At 45.6% G+C, this 27205-nt stretch overlaps 1 protein-coding gene across 4 annotated transcripts; it reads left to right on the plus strand.

The window, feature by feature from the left end:
* Window positions 1-71: 71 nt before the first annotated feature.
* Window positions 72-25795, plus strand: NOCT (nocturnin). 4 transcript variants are annotated; one of them, XM_068543452.1, is made up of 3 exons: window positions 72-138; window positions 22478-22750; window positions 23813-25795. In XM_068543452.1, the coding sequence occupies exons 2-3, from the start codon at window positions 22486-22488 to the stop codon at window positions 24634-24636; spliced, it is 1089 nt and encodes a 362-aa protein (XP_068399553.1). In that variant the 5' UTR covers window positions 72-138; window positions 22478-22485; the 3' UTR covers window positions 24637-25795. The 4 variants fall into 4 exon arrangements, with proteins under 4 accessions (XP_068399553.1, XP_068399552.1, XP_068399555.1 ...); XM_068543451.1 differs by lacking the exon at window positions 72-138 and adding an exon at window positions 451-640; XM_068543454.1 differs by lacking the exon at window positions 72-138 and adding an exon at window positions 10135-10156.
* Window positions 25796-27205: the final 1410 nt, after the last annotated feature.

The following is a 27205-nucleotide window of genomic DNA, read 5'->3' on the forward strand; positions in this document are numbered from 1 at the left end:
TTGGACCGCCCACAGCCCCCACCCTATAAATAGCTTAAGATCCGCTTCCTCCCAAAGTAGTATCACTCCGGTTCGAGGAGTTCCTGCCGCGTCGTGCCGGGCTTCGGTCCCATGGATCCCCCCTCCCTGTCGCGCTTGGTAACGCCCGCTTTGTCAGCGCTCTGCGCTCGCCGGTTACCCCCCAGCTCTCGCCGGCTGGCGGCAGACAGCGTTTTCGCGTCGCAGCAGCCGCAGCATCAGCCGCTCAGTCTCGGGCTCGCCTGCCCAGCACCTTCCCCCGGGCCGCGGCGGGAAGAGAAGGAGCCCGGGAGCCTCCGCTCGGACGGCCCAGACAGTCTGCTCGACTCGCCCGCGTCGGCGAGGCTCGCGGGTGGGTTGGGCGCGCCAGGGGCCGCGGCGGCGGCGGCGGGGGTGGCGGCGGGGGTGGCGGCGGCGGCGGCGGCGCCCGGCATGTATCAGAGCCCGCGGCGGCTCTGCTCCGCCCTGCTGCAGAGGGACGCGCCCGGCCTGCGCCGCCCGCCCGGCCCGCCGCCGCGCCGCCGCTCGCCCGCGCCCGCCGCCGCCCCGCGCCTCGCTTCCCCCCGGCTCCTGGCGGCGGCCTCGGCGGCCCGCGGCGTCGCGAGGTCGTGCTCCCGAACAGGTGAGTGCGCGGCGGTTCCGGGCGGAGAACGCGGCGGCGGCCAACGCGCGGCCGCCACCTGGAGACGGAGCGGAATGAATGGGAAGCCGGGGGCCGCCGGGCGGTGGGGTCGGACCGGGAAGCGGGTCCCCCTCTCCCTGAGCCGCTGTCTCCGCTCCCCGTTGCGGCTCTGCCCTCGCCTTCCCTTGCCTGGGGCTTGCACCGCGTCCGGTAAGAACCGGAACCCCGCGGGGGCTTCTAGTTTGATCCTTACCGTTCGATGCCGTGCTTTTTGTATTTCTCGCTCTTGACCTGTAAGTTTTCCCCTTCCGAGGCCGCAGGTTATTTGTGTTTTGTTTCTAATCGCACTAATGATGGAACATTTTATGCAAACAAACCAACAAAAAATCTAAAGTTACATTTATCTGATCACGTGGCCTGCATGGCCTTTAGGTTCTGAATTTTGAAAAATGTCATGTGAACAGTGTGTTATAACACGCACTCTTTGGACATAACATTTGAAATGTTTCGGGAGCCTTCCCGTCTTAATATTTGCGCCATTCTGCGTCCTGTATACCTGGCTTAAGATCTTGCAAAAGTGATGCCGTCTTTGCCAAGAGCCAATTTTATACGTCACATGCCCTGGATTTCCCCTTTCTGGCCACCGAGGTTTCTGCCTGAGGACCCATTACCGCGGCCACAATTTACATACAAAGTAGTCATACTTTTCAAAATGAGGAATAAAGCTTCTCTTTCAAAACTGGCAATTTTATCACACTAAAAAAGTGTATTTTGGTTGTGCTCAAGTTTATTGCTGTTTAAGACGTCTGAGCATCTTAGACTGTAAATAACTACATTTTGCTCCAAAAATCCTGGGTTACCGGGGTTTTTTTGTTTTGTTTTTGTTTTTTGGCCCCGCTGCGTGGCTTGCGGGATGCCCAGACCAGGGATTGAACCCAGGGCCAGGGCAGTAAAAGCCCTGAGCCCTAACCACTGGACCGCCAGGGAATTCCCAAGTTTGGGATTTACTTAAGGACAGATTGAACAGTAAAAAGAATATGTTCAGTGTGGCTTTCTTTACTGAAAGTGATCACCCAAAATGTGACGAGGGACTTCCCTGGCGGTCAAGTGGTTTAAGACTCGCTCGGCGCTTGCACCGCAGGGGACGCAGGTTCGATCCTGGCGGGGGAACTAAGATCCCACATGCCCTGCGGTGCCGCCAAAAATAAATGAATAAGTAAAATAAAGTAAAATAAAATTAGGATGTTAAACTGGTTACCGGAGACTCTAAATTCTTTAGCGTTCTTAGAAAGGATGAACTTGGCAGTCATTGAGATCTTCTTTCCAGTTCTATAGGAATTTGGCACAGTGAAATAACTGTTAGAATGGTTACCACCTAATATCTGTTAGTGTTTTTTCTTTTTTATAAAGTATTTTTTAGATAAATTTATTTATTTATTTACTTATTTATGGCTGCGTTGGGTCTTCGTTGCTGCGCACTGGCTTTCTCTGGTTGCGGCGAGCAGGGGCTACTCTTCGTTGCGGTGCGCGGGCTTCTCATTGCGGTGGCTTCTCTTGTTGCGGAGCACGGGCTCTAGACGCGCGGGCTTCAGTAGTTGTGGCGCACGGGCTTAGTTGCTCCACAGCATGTGGGATCTTCCCGGACCAGGGCTCGAACCCGTGTGCCCTGCATTGGCAGGCGGATTCTTAACCACTGCACCCCCAGGGAAGGTCAGTGTTTTTTCTTGCTGGAAATTTTCAAGAGGAACATTGCTAGGTTTGAGGTGGGAGAAGGGGTGAAAGAAAACCAATTGGGGTCTTCCTAGCCGTCTCTCCTATCTTAACCTTTCACCTTAAATTTCCTCCAGACCCCTCGGGGCGGTTAGTCTGTAGGCTCATCTTGGGAGCACAGATAGCTTGCGTAACACACATACAGAGAGCTGTGCTGTTGGCTGAGGAAGAAAGGCCAGAACATTTGGAATCTTGGGCTTTGGACCCAGAAGGGTGTTTAATGAACTTTCTGGAAGTCCCCTGAAGTTTCAGAAGGAAATTGAAAGATTTTATGGTAGTTAAACTATTATAGACAGTTACTACTGCAAGATCTAGGCAATTTTCTGGCTTCTGCGCAGTTTTCGCTTCAGCTACTTGTTGGAAGACACTCATGAATGCATTCATCAGTTCATCGCTTGATCACTCATTCATTCAGAAACTTACAGTCTGTCTCACTCTGTAGGTGTTTTATTATGGGAGGTAAAAGAACATGAGACTTAGCCTGCCACTAAGGAGTTTAGTGCCCAGTAAGAGAGGTGAGTTTTGCACAAAGACATGACTGTTTAATGACATCAAACACCTTTTATTCTTAGTCTGTTACAATTAAAGGTTTGCAAATGGCACAAGGGTGCCAGAGAGCGCAAAGTCCCTTTTAGCAGTGGTGATCTTTCTCGGCTTCAAAACGCGGCTGGCATTTGAGCTGGGCCTTGAAGTGCAGTTCAGGATGGAAAGAGATTAAAACACTTTGCTTGGGAAAAGCCAGGAGCAAAGTGGAAGGCATGAAGCATGGATGTGGCAGGGTGAGAGAAGAGATGCCTTGCGAAATGTTTCCCAAAGAGCCTCAGAACCAGCATTAGGTGCTTTTTAAATAAATGCAGATTCATACATCCTACTGTAGACTTACTAAACAGAATCGTTACAGGTGGGCCCCAGATTCCACATTACTTAACAAAATAACAACAATAATAAAAACCAGATTATTCTTACAGGCCCCGAGGTTTAGACATCTGGCTAGAGAAACCTTCAGGGAACTGAAGCTACTCTTCCCTCCAGCACCTTTTTGCGGGAGGATGGGTAATAAGGCCTCACACTTGACCCCGTTTGATAATCAGTTCCTTCCTAACTTACGCCCCTTGGCAATCAGAGGTCACTGGAAAGATGAGTGCAGCCCCTTTGCAGTCATCAAATGCTGGGTTATTAGAATTTACAAGGGGGACCTAGCAGTGTTTTGCTACCTTTTCTCGTGGAAGGACAGCAGCCCCCATAAAGAAGCAGCAGTTGCCACAGTTACTGTACTGGATGACTGTACTGGTCCGGTGTCATCTGTGGGTTTATAAATGCCTTCCTCCTCAGCTAATGAAGAGTTGGCTGAATTACTGTTCTCCGTCACTGGAACATGTTGCTTTTTTTCTTGGTACAATTTTAAAAGCAAATACCGGCTCATTTGAGGAGGCGGCTTTATTTAGTATGTCCCTTAACGATGTGAGTAAGCTGCTTATGAGAGAGAAGAAATGCAAAAGCTTGTAATTATCAAGCTTCTACAGAAATAAATTGCTTTCTTTGTAGGAGAACCCAAGGTATTGTTTTCCTGTAGCATTTAATAGTAAGAGCTTAAATACAGTGAGTTATTGGGGGCTTTTGAATTAGTAACCATAGCTCCAGACTCACATTCAACACACTTGTATGAACATTTGCAAATCATTTAACTTGCTGGGCTTTGCCTAGGGGAAAAAAAATTAATAAGATAAATCGGTATCAATTGATCCACAAGTATTACTGAAACACAGTACACTTAAAAGGCCAAATATTTTATTGCTTCTCATGACTAATTGCAGCAGAGATTGAGAAGAAAGACATGAGTGCGGCTAGATTTGTTAGAAAAAAACTTTGCTTTGAATGCGAGAAAGGAGGGTGAGAGAAGACCATGTGCCGGAAGAAGGTGGCCAGTGTGGGAAGAGCGATGAACACCCTGGGAAGAGGGGTACTTGAGAATCATCTGGGTCTTTCACCTGTTCTACTTGAATCAATTTTTCCTGAGAATCCTGGCTATGTTGTGTTTAACAAGTGCCGCAGGTGATTCTCTCTGGAAAGCCTGGGGAGTATTTTTATAAGCTCCACTCCTAGAGGTACTTATTCCTCCTGGAAAGTTTGGGCAACCCGGAGAGAATTCTGGAAGAGTGTTATGAGCATTGAGCTTGGGGCCTAAGACAATTCAGGAGACGCCTGAGCAAGAATGTTTACCTGAGCAAAAGCGAGCTTCAAGAAAAGGAAAGAACTGGTGTATTTGTGAAAGTTCAGTGAGACAGAACTTGACACTGACATTGTAACAAGAGTGTACAATTTATAGAGTAGGTAGGTGGATTAATATGTACTCTGTAGGTTCCTGTGATGGGATGTTTGCTACAAGAGGTGAGGCAGGTATATTCAGGTTCTTGGAAGGAGGAGGGAGACTCAGCATATATATTTATTGTTAGGAGTCTCTAATCAGGATTCATAGGACCTTGATAACCACTTGAATGGTTATCACACTTGATGAATACTTAGCAATTCAAGGTTGATGTGCATTTCTCTTTTAGGTGGTTCATGCTGAATTTTATTTGGAAAATTTTCATATAGTTTTCTTCTTTTTTGAATTTTTGAATTTTATTTATTTTTTTATACAGCAGGTTCTTATTAGTTATCCATTTTATACATATTAGTGTATACATGTCAATCCCGATCTCCCAGTTCATCCCACCACCACCCCGCCACTTTCCCCCTTGGTGTCCATTCATTTGTTCTCTACATCTGTGTCTCTATTTCTGCCCCGCAAACAGGTTCATCTGTACCATTTTTCTAGGTTCCACGTATATGCGTTAATATACGATATTTGTTTTTCTCTTTCTGACTTACTTCACTCTGTATGACAGTCCCTAGATCCATCCATGTCTCTACAAATGACCCAATTTCGTTCCTTTTTATGGCTGAGTAATATTCCATTGTATGTATGTACCACATCTTCTTTATCCATTCATCTGTCAATGGGCACTTAGGTTGCTTCCATGTCCTGGCTATTGTAAATAGAGCTGCAATGAACATTGTGGTACATGACTCTTTTTGAATTATGGTTTTCTCAGGGTATATGCCCAGTAGTGGGATTGCTGGGTCCTATGGTAGTTCTATTTTTAGTTTTTTAAGGAAACTCCATACTGTTCTCCACAGTGGCTGTATCAATTTACATTCGGACCAACAGTGCAAGAGTGTTCCCTTTTCTCCACACCCTCTCCAGCATTTGTTATTTGTAGACTTTTTAATGGTGGCCATTCTGACTGGTGTGAGGTGGTACCTCATTGTAGTTTTGATTTGCATTTCTCTAATAATTAGTGATGCTGAGCAGCTTTTCATCATGATAGTTTTTAATTACACAAGTAACACATGCCCATTAATAAAAATATTTTCCCTGAGAACTTAAATGTCTTTGTCAGTACTGGTTATCTCCAGAAGTTTAGGATTGTTTGTCCTTGGTGTTCAAAAGTTCTGTCAGGATAAATGTCTCAGCGTCAGGTGAGCCCATTCAGTCTAAGGACATCCCATGCTTTAGCACAGGAAGATTTTCTATTATTTCTTGGGTTATTGTATCATATTCATCACTATGTCACCCCCCTTCTCATGTTGTTAAAAAGTCCCGTTGGACAGATTGTTGTCCATATGGACCCACCCTCTCTATGGCTCCTCTCATCTTTTCAAGTCTTTATCTCTTTATCTTATCTCTATTTCATACAGATTTTCTGAACGTGTCTATTTTGCAGTCGTTTACAATTTCTGGACATTTTCTAGTTCTCTGCTCCTTTTTTCACAGAAGCCTAGTCTTACATTGTGTCCTATGTAGTTGTGAATATATGTAGCTATGTGTGCACGTTTCTCCGGCAGGCCTTTCCTCCGGGGAGAGCAGTTTGCACGCCCTGTAGGTGGGGAGGTTGGGTGGGGGGCAGCCAGGCCTCCTGTAGAGCTCCTGAGCGGGCCGGCAGGCTCCCTCCTGTGTCCTCTGCTGCTTAGCTCGCCCGCTCCAGCCCGCACTTCACAATATCCCTGAGGTCCAGGGTTAGCGCCTGGTCTGCTCTGCTGCCCTTCACGTCCATCGCCCTTGGGAGCCCTTCCACGGCCTGTCCCCCCTTCCCTGAAGCCTCCTCTCCAGCTGGCAGAAGCCACCCTCTTCTGTCTGTGAGAGAGGGGAAGTGGCAGAACTAGCCGCTCTGTCAAGTGCCATTCCTGAAAGAGTGACCCTGACAATCTCCTCTCTGCCTCCCCTGTCCTTTGTCTTTGTGGACTCAGCTGGGGGTTTCTTCAAAGCTCCCTTGGGAAGAGCCATATTTAATTTACCTTTGGTAGCTTGTACTGCATTTTCCTCCACTCTGGGTTCTCTGTTCATTCAAACCTGTCTGTCTGTGCTTTCCTGGAATTTTTCCAAATTTTTGGCCCATTGGTGGCATCCTTTCTTGTTTTACCATGTTATTGTTTCAGTCTTTAAAACATTTTGCCTACTTGTACCTTACTCCTGAAAGCTCTTAGGAAGGAGAGTAATTTATGTTCAGCCTCACGCCCGATGACCTATTCGTTGTACACGACTTACCAATTCCCATTTTAAAAATGACTCGTTGGACTAGAGATTTTTATTTTTTTAATTTTTTTTAAAACATCTTTATTGGAGTATAATTGCTTTACAATAGTGTGTTAGTTTCTGCTTTATAGCAAAGTGAATCAGCTATACATATACATATGTCCCCATATCTCTTCCCTCTTGCATCTCCCTCCCTCCCACCCTCCCCATCCCACCCCCCCCATCCCACCCCCCTAGGTGGTCACAAGTCACGGAGCTGATCTCCCTGTGCTATGCGGCTGCTTCCCACTAGCTATCTGTTTTACATTTGGTAGTGTATATATGTCCATGCCACTCTCTCACTTTGTCCCAGCTTACCCTTCCCCCTCCCCGTGTCCTCAATGGACTAGAGATTTTAAAACGGACAGTTTCACTTCAGATTTTAAAAGATGATTCTTTTCCTACATGTGTCGTAATTATTCAAGCAAGGCTATGGAAATTTATATATGAATTGTTTTCCCTTTTTTTAAATGACTGCATCTTTCATTGGTTTTCTGAAGTATGTACAAACTGTGTAATTCATTTCAATATAACCTAGAGCAGGGGTGTGCAAATTTTTTTATAGAGAGCCAGCTAGTAAATATTTTAGGATTTATAGACCAAATATCTGTTACAGCTGTTCAACTCTGCTGCTGTAGTGTGGAAGCAGCCACAGACAATATATAAACCTTATTTACGGACACTGAAGTTTGAATTTCATGTGATTTTCACATCATGAAATACTATTAGTTTTTTTTTCAACCATTTAAAAATGTAGAAGATCACAGGCAGCCCAAACACAGGGCACTGGCCGGATGTGGCTCACGGGCTGTAGTGTGTGGACCTCTGATCTAGAGGGGAAAATATCAGCCAAATAGTCCTCTTGGCTCCATACTCCATACTTCCATTCATAGCTGTAAACCTGGCCCGCTTCTTGAGTATCCGGGAATGTTAGTGATGGGCATCAGGTAGTAACACAGACCTGATGTCTTAGTGGAGAGCTGCTGTCCCAACAGATTCTTTTCGTTTCTGCCTTTTCAGTTTCACTTCAGAGCATTATGCTAGAAAAGCCCGGCTTGTGGCAATGCTTGGCCAGCCCACTAACAATCGAGCACCAATTTTAACAGGTTAACCTCAGCGTTCACTGTGGAGGGGTTTCTTTCTCCCTTAGCCATATTTCCTAGATGAATCGGGCGTGACTGAAGGTACAGCTTAGCCTTGTCCGGAAGACACTTGGGCGTTCCTGTCTGTGACTGCTGCCTAGCAGAGGTCGTTGGGATTGTCACACTGTGTCTAGGATCTTGTATTTTTAGACACGCTAGGTTGAGAGCTGTGACCTTCGCTTGATATCTCTAGGAATGCCATGTGGGTCATTACACCGCTTTGTACACTTTGTGCTGTGCCAGCGTGCGCACCGTGACGGCGGTGACGTCCTCGTGACGTCCTGGGCAGAGGGAGGAGGTGGAATTCGACCTCTTGATTCCGTGCTCCATCCCGTTGGCCTGACTCTGGACCAGCACTGTCAGGGATGCTGGTGAGCTGTGGTCCAAGGTGCAGGCAGCCACCTCCGGGGCCCGACCCTTTGCCAGTTGCGCAATCCTGAGAAAACCAGGTGATCCGCTTAACCTCACTCTCCGTGTTTACAAAAGTAGACAAACACAATACCTACTTTGCTGGATGGTTGGAAAGAGTAATGAAAATACATGCAAGGGGTATGGCACATGCTGGGCTCTCAAATGGTAAAAGTAGCTTCTCTTTAAACCCAGAAAGTGAGCTTCACTAACAGTAACAAAATAGCTAACATTTAGCTCCCCTTTCGAAGGTGCTGGGTACAGCTAGTTTAATTCAGCGGCCGGTAAGCCAGTGAAGTAGGTCACAGTGATCCCCAGATGAAGAAAGTGAGCCACAGAGGTAAATACCGTGGTCACGATCTGATTAGTAAAGGAGGAACCGGGATTTGAAACGAGGCAGCCTAACCCAAGTCCATGTGTTTAAGACCGTTTTGCCTCGCTGAGAAAAGTGAAAGCTTTCGCCGTAAGGCTTTCCCACGCTTAGAATCTGGTCTCTAGGACCCAGGAAATGTAATGTACTAAAGTCCACACTGCGTCACAGAATTTGAAGGTGGTTGTGTGCATTTACCAGGTGGACCTGCCGGGGACGTGTTGCACTGTTTTGAGTTTCGGTGTTCTAGCTGATGGGTACATAAACACAAAGAGAGGGCCCTGACTACAGTCTCACAAAATTCCAAAAAGATAGAGTACGTTTAATAGTGACTCAGGACAAGTCACTTCTGAGCCTCATCTATAAAAGAGCCAAGGGGTTCTTGAAAGGGTAACAGGTGTCTCACCAAGTACAAGTGCCTAGTGCACCATTAAGTGCTCTACCAACGTAAGGCGGTTCTTCTGCCAGTGTTCGACAGGGATCCTTAATTAACACTTTGCTGCCACTTGCCGTCCTTTCTTTTATCAACGTTTTTAAAGTGCTAGGCTGGGTACCGGGTACCAGGGGAAGTGGTAATCAAGGCAGATGTAGTCCCTATTCCTCATAGAACTAATGAGTGAAGGACAGGGATTGTAGTTCAAATGTCAAGGGTGATTTAAGTAAGAGAAGAAGGCCACGTGTAAGAAAAAGGGAGCCACTGCGGCTTGCTCCATGAAGCTGGGAGGTGGGGGGCTGTGCATCTTTGACTTCTTCAGTAAATACGAACTATACCACATATCCAGCACCCAGGCTGTTTTAGGTCGACGGTTATCTTGTGACTGTTTTGAAGGTGGCCGCGTGTGTTCAGGAAGCTGCTCTAAGGAGCCCAGGGAAAGCTAGCTGCTGAGTTAGCCGTCTGAACTTTCCGAGGTGGTTCAGCACGCGGCCAGTAGGTGGCAGCACAGGCTCGCTGTTCAGCGATGCCTTCCCGTGACGTCTGTGCTTTACACTTCTGGGTACTTTACGCTTGGAGGTTTCCGAGGGCCCAAGGCTGGTCAGCTCCAGCAGCTTCTCAGGCGCGGACCCAGAGAATCCTGGCTTTTCTTCAGTTTTTGCTTTTTAACCAGCATTTTTGCCAAGCCATCGTTTCAGGAGACTAAGCTCAGACTAGTTGAGAGAAATTATTAACAGACTGAACGGTTTGGGCAGACTCTAGAACAAGCAATTGCTGGGTAAGTAGAGAAATGTTACGTGGAGAGAGGTCTTTCTGCTGTGATTTCTGAGTGCTGTTAGGACTGCTTGGGGTGGTCGGCCCAGTCAGTTTAGGTCTCAACTGTTTGGGTTCTCATCCAGCCTTCTAGTTACTGATTGAAAGGTGTTGTCATTAAACCCTGATCATTTCCCTCTCTGATGGCTGGCACTCTTAGGAACTTATATGGTGGTCTGCCTGTTGCTTTAGAGTTGCTTTAGTAATCAGTAGTGTGAAGAGTAAATGTATTCTGTATTTTAGTAATTAGCCCACTTTTGCTTTATTAGGAAAACAAAGGGATGACAAAATGGGGGACGTTTACATACCACTGCTGTATTTCTGGAACCTAAATAATCTGAGTTCTCTGGCAGACCTTTAAAGGCTATAATAAGGGTAAGAAGAGTTATTCCTATAAAGTAAAATAGCAGTGACGTATTTATTCATCGTCATCATATCGTCACGGAATGCAGGCATCCAGTTCTCGGTGTATATGGAAATATGCTTATAGGATTGGGAAATGGCAAGAGATGGGAGTGGTGCAGCTAAATGAGAAATAAAGGCATGAGAAATAAAGCTGTTGTCACCTGCCTTTTGCCTGTATAAATTACATCATGTGCATTACATTGAAATGATGGCTGATACTTTCTCTAGTAAAGTGGCTGGAAAAAAAATGAATTTGGGGCAAAAACCGAATATAATATGGGGTCAAATAAATAACACTCCACACACATGTAAAATTGGACCCAGAAGCCGGTATGAGTGCCACATAAAAGTTCAGTAGAGGTTTCGTCAAGATTTCATGCTTTCCAGTATCTTAGCAACCACCTGGATGAATTGTTTGTGCTGCCTTGCCTCAGGAAAGTGGCTTTCCATGTTGCTGTTCTGAACCTTTGACGATCGTTTTACAGCCCTGAATGGCAGCCCCTATTAAGGTATAAAACGTCAGCAGAAGGGCAAGCAATTTTGGAATTGGACTTGTATTTATGTGTGAAAAATTTTTTTAAATGGTCGATACTCTAAAAGAAAAAATGACTTTTTTAAAACAGGTGAGAGAATTGTTACTAAGTTATCCCTCCTTGTAAAAGGGGCATAATGAGAGTGGCTACCTCCTAGGAATGTAGTGAGAATTACTTAATTTGCCAGTGGTGCATAGTAAGCATTCAGCAGTCATTAGCTGTCATGGGCATCTTCCTCAGGATGGGGGAGGGGCAGAAGGGTGTCGCATGCTCTTCAGCTTTCCTTTGTTCTCAAATTTAAATAACTTGCCTTACCACCTTGCAGTTCTTGGGTGGCTCTGAGCCTTGCTACGACGGTGTTACAAGTGCAAAAATAGCATGTGAAGTCTCCATGGTGTCCACTTTGAGTTATTAATTCCCTAGCACTTCCTTTGAACTGATGTCTGTATGTTACCAGAAAGTTTTAGGAAATAAAGCCTTGAAAAATAACTGAGTAAGCCCGTATGTTCTTAGGATAAAAGCCGAAAAGAATAACTGAAGACAGGAAGAAATGAATTGGGACTTCCCCAGATCCCTTCTGATTTGGTTCAGTAACCTGACTTGATGAGAAGAATATTTTTGAGTTATGGAAAATCTAGGTTGGAGCTTAGAAATATGAGGACAGAGGTCAGGGAAGCTTGTCCGTGCTTTGGAGACAGTACTAGTCTCTGCAGTGCCGTGGAGACAGCCTAGCAGCAGTGACCTCTCCCACCTTTCGTGATCAGATGCTCTGTCAGTTTGAGAAAAATTCAGATACGTGCTCTGTGTGAATGACAGACATGTCTACTTTCTGTTATTTCCTTTCACCTTTTTTAGTTCTCATTTTCTCCCCGGGGATTGCTTTGCTTGTATCCCCTGGAACGGGATGTCTACACTCAGGTGACGGTGGGTCTACAAGAGACAGTCTCACCTGTTGTTCTCTGGATCCCTTCGCATTCTTAAAAAATACGGAGGGTCCCCCAGAATTTTGTTTATGTGGGTCAATATATAACATAATTAACATGAGCTATGTTTATATATCATGTTAGAAAGTAAGACGAGAATTTTTAAATGTTTATCAAGTCATTTAATAGTAAAATCAGTGTTAACGTAAGTAACACTTTTGAACTGTTTTCCAAGACAAAAAGAAAGTTAGTGAAAGAGTGGCATTGTTTGACATTTTTGGAAATCTCTTTAAAGTCTGGCTTAATAGGAGACAGCTGTATTCTCATATCTACTTCTCCATTCAATCTGCTGTGATATAGTTTAGTTAAAATATATGAAGAAAATTCAGTCTCTCACAGATAATATAATTGGAAAAAAGTGTTTTAATAGATAATTGTGGATAAGTCTTATAATTGTGGATAGTCTTTTTTTGTGGTAGTCTTTATGTTAATACGTAGTTATTTGCGACGTGGAATCTGATACCACATGTATCAGTGAACTTTTGGTATTGGTTTTTTGGCAAATGTTGGTTAACTGGGTTATGCAGATCTTCCAAGTGTTACACAATACAGAAATAACTGTAGCTACTGTCACCACCAATCTTGTCAGAAACGTTTTTTAAGTATTGGGGACCTGTCAGGCTCCTGAAGGCAGATACGTTTTCCAGAACTGCCTCTGGGAAATCTTCCTAGTGGGCAAAGACGCTGTCAGTTGTTTTCCTTAAAGGGACAGGCTGACTTCTTCTTACATTTTGGTGGATAAGTGTCTGCCTAGTGTCCATATGTGATGAACTGTAGTTTGTCGGTTCTTCGAGGTGAAATGGTGTTCCACGAAGACAGGGACGAGTTCATTTTGCAGCTCAGACGCTCACCCGAGCTCTTTTCCTTAAGGGCAGCGTATTTTGTGTGCAGCGTAAGTGTTTCTGTGGACTCTCCATTTTGTCACATATTAAAGATATGTCATCGAGGCTCCACATTTAACAGGGATACTGACTACTGCCTCACTAAGGGACATTTTAAAGTAAAACAGGCACTTTTAAATGAAAACCCTGAGTGATGGGGAAGAGCACAGTGGCCACTAGTGGAGCCCGGGGCCGCTCGGTGCCTGAGATGTGCTGACCGGGCAGCGGTTTCACCACGGCTGTGCGGAGGACAGGCACCCAGGCAGAGAAAAACGTGAGGCACGTGCGGTCTCAGCGTCATGAAAACCTTGGCCATGCGTGGCTCCGAGAGTCTCAGACACCCCGGTGGCCCGTGAACCACGCCCCGAGCTGCTGCTGGAGCAGTGCCTCATCAGTGGGTCGGAAACCAGATGTAGTCGGGTCACGGCGAGCATTTTTTTAAAAAGACATGGAATACACCAGAAAATGGCCCAGATGGCATGCAGAAAAAAGCTGTTCTGCGAACCTCCTTTTAGATATCTATGTATGCCGTGTGCGCGCGCTGAGTTGTGAGTGTAGAATGTGTCCGTTTCAATTTTTATACTTATTGGCTAAATGCAACTTGTGTTATACATGTAAATACATAAATACTCATGTGTATTTATTATATATGTTTACATAGCATCATGTAAAAATGACAGTTTTAACTGAAAGCGTTCATTGCCACAGAAGTACCTTATCTGCTGGGGCGTGACAAGGCCTCAGGACCTCCTAGGGTCCCACAAAAAAATCAAACAAAATTCCTTAAGAAGTAATGTTATATTTTACCAAAATGTTTTAGATTTATGTTTCTATCCTCACAATAACCCTGGACATATAAAGATGTAAAATAGACATTTGTAGCATGGGAAAAAAGCAGGTGGATGGTAGCATTAACTAAATAAATGGTTAGCTCATGGCAGACAGCAAGTGGAAAAATAGAGCCGTCCACATCGATAATTATCTCTGTATCTACACATCTATATATGTATAGTAAGTGAAACATGAATTCAGGCTGATGTCTCTGACTCCAGCTCAGTACCATGGGATTCCTTCTTTTTTTTTTTTTTTTTAAATTTATTTATTTTATTTTTGGCTGCGTTTGGGTCTTCGTAGCTGCACACGGGTTTTCTCTAGTTGTGGTGAGCGGGGGCTACTCTTCGTTTTAGTGCGTGGGCTTCTCATTGCGGTGGCTTCTCTTGTTGCCGAGCACAGGCTCTAGGCGTGCGGGCTTCAGTAGTTGTGGCTCGCGGGCTCAGTAGTTGTGGCGCACGGTCTTAGTTGCTCTGTGGCATGTGGGATCTTCCACATGCCAAGGACCAGGGCTCGAACCTGTGTCCCCTGCATTGGCAGGCGGATTCTTAACCACTGTGCCACCAGGGAAGTCCCTGCATACATATTCCTGAATGAACTTAAGTTCACTTAGGTAAATACCTAGGGGCATGAATTCTATGTGTATTTTAAAAACTGCCAGACTGTCTTCCAGAGTGGCTATACGTGGGAAGCAGTAAGTGGGAGTTTGAGAAGGATTGCTACTTCTTATTTAAATATTTGATAGACTCACCAGCGAAGCCATCAGGGCCTGGGCCTTTCTTTTGGGCAGATTTTAACTTAATTTAGTACCTTTGCTGCCCTAGTTGAATACTTGCATGGAGCTGAGGGGGAGGGGTGGGACCAGCCCCGGCAGGACCAGGCACAGGCTAGCACTGTCCTTAACTGAAGTTCAAGAGCTTTTGTGAATAAAAGCTTCTCAGTTCGTTGTATGCCTTTGGTCTATATCCAGAGCACTGAAATGGCTGGTTTTGACACTCTCGTCCGGGTTGATAATTGTTTTGGGGGAGGACTTGTCGGCTTCCTCATGTCGTCATGCCCGAAGTCTCCTGCTTCGTGGGTTTCTCCCTCTGCTGTGTCACCCCCGTTAGCAAACAAACACGATACAGCAGCTTCCCCAAATTCTCATGCCTCCATCTCCAGCCACCATTCCATTTCTCTCCTTTTTCGGGGGAGGGGGGCAAGATGTTCTCAAAATACATCTCTACTCTCTGTCCTGTTTCCTATTCTCCCCACACCTCCACCAAAAATCAAAAATCGCTGTCGTTAAATTCACCAACGTTTCCCATGTCGCTAAATCCAGATCTGAGCTGTGCTCAAGTCTTCATTTTTCCTTGAACTATCAGTAGCATTTGACACAGGCAGGACACAGCTCCCTCATGGATGAAACGCTTTCTCTGCTTTGCTCTCCTGACTGTCCTGCCCCTGGCCTTTGCCTTCTTTGCAGATTTTCACCACACCCTCCCAGAGCCTGAGTCCTCGTCTTGCACATGTTCATTTCCAGTTTGCACCTCTCTCCTGAGCATTAGTCATGTCTTACAGCAGATCCCACCCCGTCTTCCTAACCTGTATTGGCAGCTTCACCCTTCTGGGTGCTCCGCCAGCCGCCTTGGAAACTTTTTTTTTTAATATAAATTTGTTTATTTATTCATTTATTTTTGGCTGCGTTGGGTCTTCATTGCTGTGCGCGGGCTTTCTCTAGTCGCGGCGAGCGGGGGCTACTCTTCATTGTGGTGCGCGGGCTTCTCATTGTGGCGGCTTCTCTTGTTGCGGAGCACGGGCTCTAGGCGCGTGGGCTTCAGTAGTTGCGGCTCGCGGGCTCAGTAGTTGTGGCTCACGGGCTTAGTTGCTCCGCGGCATGTGGGATCTTCCCAGACCAGGGCTCGAACCCGTGTTCCCTGCATTGGCAGGCAGATTCTTAACCACTGCGCCACCAGGGAAGTCCAATTGGAAACTTTTTTGACTACTCTTTCACAAGCCACATCTAAGTCATCGGCAAAACTTGTCGGCTCCAACTTTGGATGTATTCAGAATCCAACCACTTTAACTGCTACCACTTCTCCTAGCTACCACTGTCTTGCCTGGATTATTGTAACTGTCCCCCTAATGGGTTTCCTATGTCTGCCCTTCTTTCCCTACAGTGTGGTATATTTTTAATAATCAGCCAGTGAGATTTTTTTTTTTAATATGAATCAGATTCTCTCTCCTGCTTTGAATTCTCCAGTGGCTTCCTATCTCGGATAAAGGCTCAAGTCCACAGAATGGCCTCCCAGGGCCTACACAGTCTGCTCCCCTGTCCTTACTGCCTCATGGACCTCATCTTCTGTTCATTCTCTAAGTCACTCTAACCCTCTTGCTGTTCAGCAGCCTTGCCAAGCATGTTCCTTCCTCGGGGCTTTTGCATTCACCATTCCCTCTGCCCAGAATGTTCTTGGATTTCTCTAAGACTGGTTTCCTTATGACAGATTTCTGTACCCTTTAGTGAGACTTCTTGAGCATCCTGTATAAATTAGCAACTTCCCTTCCCTAGCATTCCCTGTCTCACCTTTCTCCTTTTTATTTTGCTCCAAAGCACTTTTCACCATATGACAAAACGTCTATCGCCTTGTTTGTCTCTCCCCCGTACAAAATAAGCCCCATAGCCAATAAGGAGAGAGATTTTAGTCTGTTCAATGATGTATCTTCTGTGGACCAGAGTGGTGTCTGTGTGAGAGAGCGAGGCAGGGGATTATGGTGGCCACCTACCAAGGAAGTGGTGTAGTCAGGAATGAGAGCTGAATATCTTGAGTCCTTTTTTGAAGTCTTTGATTACTCTTACCCATCCTGATGGTTTTAGCCCTTACTGTACCCTAGCCCATTCCACATAGCATGCATTCACTTTTTCTCTTGTTAATTTATGTATATATTAATCTTTAACCAAACACTTCTTGAGAGAAAAGATGAGCTCATATTTTATAGGTATGGAGTGCTCTTCCCAAAGTTCAGAGAAATAAGAATGTAAAATCAGCATACTGCAGACACATGGTTCCTGGGGATTGCAGGGTTAGATTAGATTGTGGAGATTCGTTTTGCCCGTGCCCACTGGCCGAGAGAGTGATCTGCAGGGGTGGGCAGAATGCAGAGTGCCCAGCGGGAGCAGAGCCTTGCTGTCTAGGAGGAGGGTGGAACCATCTTCCAGGACCATGTGTCTCTGTCCTGATGCCTTGCTCTCTATGCAAGCAGCTGATTGGTTAATCAGCTTCCCAGGTACTTTGGTAAATCAGCTTCCTAGGTACTTTGGTGTCAGAAGGCATGTCCTAGGCTGGCTTCGTTATTAAACAGGGTATTCAGTCTTGCATCTGTCCATCAAGGGGACCGTCTTAGGGTTTCCTGTAAGATCTAAGGAGGAGAGACAGGACTATAGTAAATATGCCCTGAAATTCCCCTCTGCCCAGTCTCTTAGTTGAAATTTTGCCCGATTCTCTTTCTTGGGTAAATGAATCTAGTGAAACAAGAGCAAAAGGTCTATGTCAGTAAAACTTTTGAAAAGACAACCTTTAATGCATTCCAGAGTAGTGTTATTACACCCGACAGAAATTGTCCATTTGGGGACTCAAATTTGAGGGGAATAAAAGTCATTCTGAATAACATACACAAGTTTTCTTAATAGAGGTGTGTGTGCCCTCTAGTAGAAATACTATTTTGAAATTGCTACCTGTTCTAACCTAGATGCATTTTCCAAATAATCTTAAAGAAATCATGGTCACTTAATAACAAGCCTTGCCAGCAGCTCTGGAGAGAGGCACAGCTGAATGGTGGTAGAGCTCGGACTGGAACTGATGCTTTGATACCCACGATGCAGTACATCCTTCCTCTTGCTGCAAAGCTTTGTCCTTTAATGGTAAATTTAATTTTTGAAAACCACCAAAAATCACAAATAAGGTGAATGACAAGATTTAATAATCCGCTATTGGTCCAAAATGAGCCAGCTTTAACAAGAATGTTTTTTTAAGTTTTTTATTTTGATAAAGTCCAAATTATCAATGTTTTGTGTTGTAGATTGTGTTTTTTGGAGTTGTTTTTTTTTTTTTTTTTTTTTTTTTGCCGCACCATGCACGGCTTACGGGAATCTTAGTTCCCCGACCAGGGATTGAACCCATGCTCCCTGCAGTGGAAGCGCAGAGTCCTAACCACTGGACCGCCAGGGAATTCCCTAAAAACAATTAAACAATTTTTAATTGAATATGCTTGCTTCTTTCTGGTCCCTGCTCTCCCCCACCCCCATGCCTTTTTTGGGTGTACTAAATCTTCATTGGGTCATTATCAGATCACATAGCCATTGTATATTGTACTCTGTCTTTTAACCTCATTTTAGACTTGATTTTCTAAGTAGCTATATGTTTAATATAGTACCACCAGTTCTTAAATCAGTGTCTCTGGTCATTTTGGTCTAAATCTTGTTCTCTAGTTCCAGGGGTGGCAAAGACCTTTCTGAAAAGGGCAGGATAGTAAACATTTAGGCTTTGAGGGCCAAAAACAATCCTGTCATGTACTCTGTGTGTGTGTGTGTGTGTGTGTGTGTGTGTGTAAGTAACATCTCTTTAAAACCATTCTTTGCTTGAGGACTGTACTAAAATACATCTGGCTGCAGTTTGCCATCCCCTACTCTAGTAGTTTCTGGAAGAAGTGCTCCTGGCATCAGTATTCCAGTTTTGCTGGATATAAAATCCTGGTATCCTCGTATACTGGTGAGCCATATATATACAGTTTGACATATATTTCAAATACTTAACTTCATTTTCTTCTGGTATAAAACATTGCAGTTGAAGTCCGGTGATACTCTAAGTGTCCTTGGAAGTTACTTGCTGTTTTTGCCTAGAGCCCAAGGGATTTTTTCTTTTTCTTTACAGCCCAGTTGGTGTTGGTCATTCTGGGTTGATATTCTCAGGTATGTGTGTCCATGATACGTGTTTTTTTAACCTCATAATTTTTTCCTTTTTTCCAGCTTTATTGAGGTATAATTAACGAATAAAAATTGTGTGTATTTAAGGTAAGCCACACGATATTTTGACATTTGTAAACGTTGTGAAACCATTACCTCAGTCAGGCTAATTAACATCTCACTCACGTAGTTACCCTGTGTGTTTGAGGGAGTGGGGACGTGAGTTCACTTTAGATCTCCTCTCTTAGAGGATTTCAAGTATGGAACACGCTATTGTTAACTGTAGTCACCATGCTGTACATTAAACCTCCAGAGAACTTAATTCATCCTGCACGATTGAAACTTTGTACTCCTAAAAGTTTTCTCGATTTATAGTTTCTCGTATTTGTTTCATTTCCTGGCATTGGTTTTCCTGCTACAAGAACCCCTGTTTATCCATGTGTTGCACCTTCGCTTAAAATTAGTACATAATGTTTGCCACTGTCTCCTAAATGCTTTATCTCCTCATTTCTTTTTGTTATGTTTTTTTTTTTTTTAAAGAAAGTCACGTTCTTTTATTTATTTATTTATTTATTTATTTTTGGCTGTGTTGGGTCTTCGTTTCTGTGCGAGGGCTTTCTCTAGTTGCGGCAAGCGGGGACCAGTCTTCATCGCGGTGCGCGGGCCTCTCACCGTCACGGCCTCTCCTGTTGGCGGAGCACAGGCTCCAGACGCGCAGGCTCAGTAGTTGTGGCTCACGGGCCTAGTTGCTCCGCGGCATGTGGGATCTTCCCAGACCAGGGCTCGAACCCGTGTCCCCTGCATTGGCAGGCAGATTCTCAACCACTGCGCCACCAGGGAAGCCCTGTTATGTTTTTTGTTACTAATTCTTTGTGTTGCCTCACTTCTGAGTTTTCTAATTTAGGCTGTTCTGTCATTGTCTTATCTTTTAGCTCATTTTGCAATAGGATATAATTTTGATTGGCTTTCTCGCCATATCTTTCTGGCACACTTTTATTGTCTGAACAGACGTTAACCTGTTCCTTAGTCACTTCACGTGAAGGTTTTTCTTAAGTTTTTAGAAAGAAGTGTGGCTCAGCATAGTTTTTCTGGCTTCACGTAACTCCTCAAACCTTCGACTCCTGTTGGACACTGTTACCCTCTTTTTCACATTCATTTTCACATGGTACTTGCTTTTTATCACAGCAGCTACCCCAGAACTCAGCTTGGCAAGGATATGATGTCATTAAAAGGATGTAGAGCAGTCCTGTTGAAAGTGAACTGCATCAAGCTGGTCATTTGCCTAGAGCCTGACGAATGTCACATACTGGAGCCCCTGTGAATTTGCTGTGATGCCCTGTGACAGTGTGGTCCACCGTTAGGGTGGTGCTGACGCTGCTGATCTGGAAACCACACTTGAGAAACCAGTAGGACTTTTTTTTTTAATTTATTTTAATTTTTGGCTGTGTTGGGTCTTCCGTGATGCTCGCGGGCTCTCTCTAGTTGCGGCGAGCGTGGGCTACTCTTCATTGCGGCGCGCGGGCTTCTCATTGCAGTGGCTTCTCTTGCCGCAGAGCACGGGCTCTAGGCCTGTGGGCTTCAGTAGTTGCAGCACGTGGGCTCAGTAGTTGTGTCTCACAGGCTCAGCAGTTGTGGCGCACGGGCTTAGTTGCTCCGCAGCATGTGGGATCTTCCCAGACCAGGGCTCGAACCCATGTCCCCTGCATTGGCAGGTGGATTCTTAACCACTGTGCCACCAAGGAAGTCCCCCAGTAGGACTTTTTACTGCCTTTTATTTATTTATTTAATTTTTTTTATTTGTGTGTGTTGGTTTCTGCTTTATAACAAAGTGGATCAGCTATACATATACATATATCCCCATATCTCTTCCCTCTTGCGTCTCCCTCCCTCCCACCCTCCCTATCCCACCCCTCTAGGTGGTCACAAAGCACCGAGCTGATCTCCCTGTGCTATGCAGCTGCTTCCCACTAGCTATCTATTTTACATTTGGTAGTGTATATATGTCCATGCCACTCTCACTTCGTCCCAGCTTACCCTTCCCCCTCCCCATGTCCTCAAGTCATTCTCTACGTCTGCGTCTTTATTCCGGTCCTGTCTCTAGGTTCTTCAGAACCATTTTTTTTTTATTTTTTAGATTCCATATATATGTGTTAGCATACAGTATTTGTTTTTCTCTTTCTGACTTACTTCACTCTGTATGACAGACTCTAGGTCCATCCACCTCACTACAGATAACTCAATTTCGTTTCCTTTTATGGCTGAGTAATATTTTTACTGCCTTAAAAAAAACCCCAAAAATCTAGAAGTACAGAAGAAAGATTTTCAGAGTTGTACTGCCAGCCAAGAAGAAAATTCCTCTGGACCCATGCGCTCAGATAGGCAAACAGATTTATTAAAAGGAATTTAAAATATTCAAATCAAACAGTTTCGGAACAGGTGTGTGCGTGTGTTCATGCATGTGCGTTTGTGAGAAGAACAGGCTTGCTGGCAGTTGCACGTGCACAGAAATGTATGTTGGGAAAACTGGTGTGTTTCTTTGCCTTAATCTAGCTTTCTTGTTGGGGAACTACTTTTGAGTTGATGAAAAGGAGTGATAGAAAGCATGCTTGCATGCTTGTTAACCCTTGGTGGTGAACACTTGAATCTGCTTTTGTGACCCGCTACAGCAAGTTCGATCGAACTGCTAGTTTCAGATGCAGTCAGCTTGCCAAATGATACGTTTTATGAAGGAAACTTTGTGTCCTTCAAGAGGAGGCAAGGACTTGGACGGGGCAGGGAAATCCAGGTTCCTCCATTACCAGGAACCACGCACGGAATCAGGTGGTTCCAGGTAAAACCTGCCCCTAATTCACACTATAATGAAGAGGAAACAAGGCTGACCTTTAAAAGAGCAATCAGCTACTTACAAGTGAGGTGACGGCCACAACTCTCCTCAGGCTGACTTGTTGAAGGTTGTGCTCTAGTCTCCTTAGTGAGTTATTGTCGAGTTAGATAAAAATAGGAAGCCCTACGAAGTGCACTGACGGTGCTTCCTGCACCTCTCCTCGCCCTTTCTCCTCCCGGGATCCCAGAAAATGTGGGCAACTGCCTCTGCCCCCAGCCCCTTTTCTGATTTGTTAAAAATCTGGCAATCGATATTAGATTACAGACCGTACTGCTCAGTGATGTTCAGTGTCCCACAGAAAGCCAGGTCCCCGGTGTACAGTTAACATGTACGAGAAGCGGGATATGGCTTGAATCCAGCCGTTTCTCGCCACAGCAGAGGGATCTGTATAGGTGACATGGCTAGGGCAACAGCCTGCTCTAACCGAACCTGTTCTCCAGGATTAACTGGGCTTTCTGAATATCTGGCTCTGTACACATTGGTCTTCACGTCCTCACTTAAAATGCACAGAAAAAGGAATACGGAGTTTGTTCAGCCGTGCTTTCGTAAGACTGTGTCTGTAAATTACAAAGACAGATCCTAGGTTAGAAGAAGCCATAAAGATCGAGGTATCTCAACAGCGGTATTTCAAGTACCCGCCCCTAAGAGAAAGCTAGAACCCGCAAACTCCTTTAGTCCGCCCTGTAGAGCGCGAAGAACGTGGCGACGTCGCCCTAAACTGAGCTCCCGGCTTCTGTGGACAGTTAAGTGCCTTACCTTCCGGCTGAGCCGAGCGGGAGGAGGAGGGGGAGGAGGAGGCGGGCGAGTGACTGTGCTTTCCTTCCCCGCAGCGTGTCCCATGGGCAACGGCACGAGCAGGCTCTACAGCGCTCTCACCAAGACCCTCGACGGCAGCCCCGCCGCCCAGCACCTGGAGTACCTGGGGGCGCCCGACCCGGAACAGCTGGAGCCCATTGACCCTAAAGAGCTCCTTGAGGAGTGCAGGGCCGTCCTGCACACCCGGCCTCCCCGCTTCCAGAGGGGTTTCGTGGATCTGAGGGCCGACGGCCCCAGCAGTAGCCACGCGCCTATCCGGGTCATGCAGTGGAACATCCTCGCCCAAGGTACGCCTGCCTGCGCCGCCTGTGCGCAGGGAGAGAGGGGCGGGCGGCCGGGGGAGCTCCGGCGCGGGGAGGTCAGGGAGGGGAGTCGCCTGGCTTTCACGGCCCAGTCCGGCAGCTCGGGACGTACTCCTTACCCTCCACGTGTGCAGACTTTCCGTGTTCGGGGAAAGCGTCTGCTTCCCGGCACGTGCTTCCTGTCTCTTGTCAGCCCATAAGCTTTCATCAGTTGTCTCCCGCTTTGAGTCCACAGCACTAAGATAGCGCCTGGCAGGGGGAAACTGAGTCTACCGAACGGGTGACCCTGAGCCTTCTCCGGGGAGTGGGGGCTGTGTAGGGGTGGTGCTGAGTCGGGGTGCTCCTGAGGCCGGGTTCTCATCCAGACGCCTCTTCGTAACTTGAGGCCAGAGATGTTGCTTCAGTTCCCTGTGCTTTAAGATATCACTTGGTACGACAGAAAGGACTCCTTTCCTGGGTCTGCTCAGTTAAAAAGCAGGCGTGTCGGCCAACTTTATTGCCGATCATGTCGCAGTTGAAATTTTAAGAAGAAACCAGGGTCACCATGTTTTCTGGAGAAGAAGGGCATACCCCCTGACTTTCCAGTCTTTGATTCATTTGTTTTTTCCAGGTGTAGGAAAAAGCTGCCCATTTTAAATGGGTGTCACTTATTCTAAGTGGTGTCTGTAAAGCCCTAGCATGGCTTACTGTAAGTCAGTGTTGAAATCACTCTATAGAGTTAAGTGTATTTACTTCATCTGGCATAGTTTAGATCTCTTGGATGCCAGAGAACACTGTCTAAAGCTAAAACTTAAGAAGATCTTATGTCCTAGAATACAGTGACAAGAAGTAGTTTTAATACGAAAGGCTCAGTTAGTTGCTTGCTTCATCTGGATGGTAAGAGGTTATTCAGTTTGGTAGGTCGGTGCAGTAAGAGAAGAACCACCCAGAGCATCTGAAGCAGGGGAGGCACTCTGAAGGTCTTGGGTAGCGTCAAACCTAAGGAGACTCGCAGGTACTTTGTAGCGGTTCTTAGTAGCTGACCACTGACCGCCTTTTTTCTTTCAGCTCTTGGAGAAGGCAAAGACAACTTTGTACAGTGCCCTCTTGAAGCACTCAAGTGGGAAGAGAGGAAATGTCTCATCCTGGAAGAAATCCTAGCCTACCAGCCCGACATACTATGCCTGCAAGAGGTGGACCACTACTTTGACACCTTCCGCCCCCTCCTCGGTAGACTGGGCTATCAGGGCACGTTTTTCCCCAAGCCCTGGTCACCTTGTCTGGACGTGGAACACAACAACGGACCGGATGGCTGTGCCTTGTTTTTTCTCCAAAACCGATTCAAGCTCGTCAACAGTGCCAACATCAGGCTGACGGCCATGACGTTGAAAACCAACCAGGTGGCCATTGCCCAGACCCTAGAGTGCAAGGAGTCCAGCCGGCAGTTCTGCATCGCCGTCACGCACCTGAAGGCTCGCACGGGCTGGGAGCGATTTCGATCAGCTCAAGGCTGTGACCTTCTCCAGAACCTGCAGAACATCACCCAGGGAGCCAAGATTCCCCTTATCGTTTGTGGGGACTTCAACGCAGAGCCGACGGAGGAGGTGTACAGACACTTCGCGTCCTCCAGCCTCAACCTGAACAGCGCCTACAAGCTGCTGAGCGCGGACGGGCAGTCGGAACCTCCGTACACGACCTGGAAGATCCGGACCTCGGGCGAGAGCCGGCACACTCTGGATTATATCTGGTATTCCAAGCATGCGCTCAGCGTGAGGTCAGCCCTGGCTCTGCTCACCGAGGAACAGATTGGACCCAACCGACTACCGTCCTTCAATTACCCTTCAGACCACCTGTCCCTAGTGTGTGACTTTAGCTTTAACGAGGAACCTTGATGGACATTTATAAATGCTTGTCTGTGTCTCTTTAGTCACAAGTCTTAACCAGGGACGTTCCAGGAAGCTGAAATAAGATAAGAGGTTGACTGAGGAAGGCTCCCCAGTTCCTCTCACTTCACTTTCCATGTTTCCAGCATGCCCTTGGGGAAGGAACCCCATTTGCTCACAAACCTTTTCCATTAAAACCTACAGCGAAAAAGGTGTTTGCACTCCAGTTTTGGTTTGTATTGTTTTCTTTCCCTTAGCATTAATTACATTTTGATCATTTAAGGGCATTATACTTGGCTTTGTTTGGAAGCTTTTTCAGTTTGAGGATCCTGTATTAAAATAGACTTGCTTGACTCCCCTGTAATTAACAAGTGTGCAGGAACAATTTCTCTAGACAACATTTCAAGTTATTTATTTGTGGTTTTTTAAAAATATCAACAAGTTATGCATGGCAATATTTATTTTTTTTATATCTTCGTGTAAAATTAAGTAAATAAATTATAGCATTATGAACACTTAAAAACCATGCAAAACATGAGTTATAGAGTAATTTATAGTAATCTTCTTAAAGCGTTAAAGATGTTCTTACTTGGGGTCTAATAAAATAGTAGTGTACAAAGGAACTGTTTAGGCTGGAGGGGTTTTTGTTTGCTATTTAAGTGGAAATATCAGTTCTTGATACATTCTTCACAAATCCTTGCTGTGCCTCCGTGTCCCCCATTATTATGTTTCTTGAAGAAATTCCATTTCTGGTTTTCCATCGGGATGCTATCAGTGTACATTTACGGTCACTCAAAAGTGTCATTATACGTATTGAATATGCTTTGCACAATAGGTTGTTTAGGAGCTGATATGTGGCAGTGGCTAAGTCAGTGGGACCTTCTTTTCAGAGATGGGAAACTATTTCTAGCCTGTTAATGAGGCTGTCGTTGAGATTTACTAAAATAGCCAGGTGACTGGTTTAAAACAACTAGAGAGCAGAATATAGAGTTAGAAAGATAACCTGGAATTCTCTTCCCTCAGAAATAAAAGTGGTAAAGATAACAGGTGAAACCCCTTCCTAACAAAAAATCCCCCAAAATAGCCCGTTGGTAATAAATGGATAGATATTTTAACCCCTGAGTTGTAAATATTTAAGATCAATAAATAAATGGTCTTTTAAAGCTAATGTTTTCATATCTTGTCTTTTCAATGCAAAGAGAATCTGAGAATAGACTGGATCTTTTAATCCTGTTAATGCGGTGCCCACACCGCACTTTCCACTCACACCTTCATTTCTAAACCGGACAAAGGTGGATCTGTAGTTGCACGTTGAAGGCATCTGTGCTACGCTTATGAGGTATCGCTCGGTGACGGGGTTGGAGTCCCCAAAGTCGTTCCTCCAGACATTTCTGCATTGGAACCGCTTTTGAGACAAATGAGGTTTGCAGTATATTGTATACACGAAATCGTGGGGCTACCTGGAGGGAATGGCGGTCGGGAAGAACATCTGTACCGATTGTCATCTGGCTCAGGTCTTAGCATGACTAATCCATATGTTGTTGAGAAGCAGAATACTGATTCGTACAGCAGGCATTGAATGTTGTTTTACCTACCGCAAAACACGCCAACCTGAAGAGAAATGACCATACCCACATCATAAGCAAATCTGGATGAGAATGAAAGCCAAAAGGGTGTTTGAATTTCAGATGTTGTCCACCAGTATACAAGTTAACGGGCTGTGGTTTGGGGGTGGGACAGGGGGTGGGTGGGAATGCCACTGAGCAGTAGGGCTTCTGGAATGCCAACAAGTCATCCTTCAGCATGACCACGGCCTCAGGCCTAAGCACTTACCAGTATGCTTTTGTTGTTTGTATTTGTCTTCATTTAAAATGTAATCACGTGAGCATTTTATGTAAACAGGTTTTTAGTAGTATATAAATCTTGATAGGTGGCACTTTTATATTTTATTTTTACTTCCCCTCTAGTCTTTCTTTGCAGGCAGCTCTGCCTTGTGGACCATCAGGGTAACCTGAAGGCATAAGAGTAAATAACAAATCTCTATTCTAAATTGTTTTAAGTGTGTTCCATTACTGAGTTTCTCTTGTTCCATCCCTATGTAGCTTTTGATCCAGCTTTTCCTTTTATATCCCATAATATTTTGATTGTGGTTGTAATTAGAGTCTTAGAAATTGTGCAGATTCTTTTTTTTTTTTTAATTTATTTATTTTATTTATTTATTTTGGCTGTGTTGGGTCTTCGTTGCTGAGCGCGGGCTTACTCTAATTGCGGCAAGCGGGGGCTACTCTTCATTGCAGTGCGCGGACTTCTCATTGCGGTGGCTTCTCTTGCTGCAGAGCACGGGCTCTAGGCGCGTGGGCTTCAGTAGTTGCAGCATGTGGGCTCAGTAGTTGTGGCTCACGGGCTCTAGAGCGCAGGCTCAGTAGTTGTGGCGCACGGGCTTAGTTGCTCCGCGGCATGTGGGATCTTCCCGGACCAGGGCTCGAACCCGTGTTCCCTGCGTTGGCAGGCGGATTCTCAACCACTGCGCCACCAGGGAAGCCCCCGGATTCTTGATGACAGAGTGATAGTGGATTTT

This window comes from Eschrichtius robustus, chromosome 4 (genome assembly GCF_028021215.1).
Source record: "Eschrichtius robustus isolate mEscRob2 chromosome 4, mEscRob2.pri, whole genome shotgun sequence".
NCBI lineage: Eukaryota > Metazoa > Chordata > Mammalia > Artiodactyla > Eschrichtiidae > Eschrichtius > Eschrichtius robustus.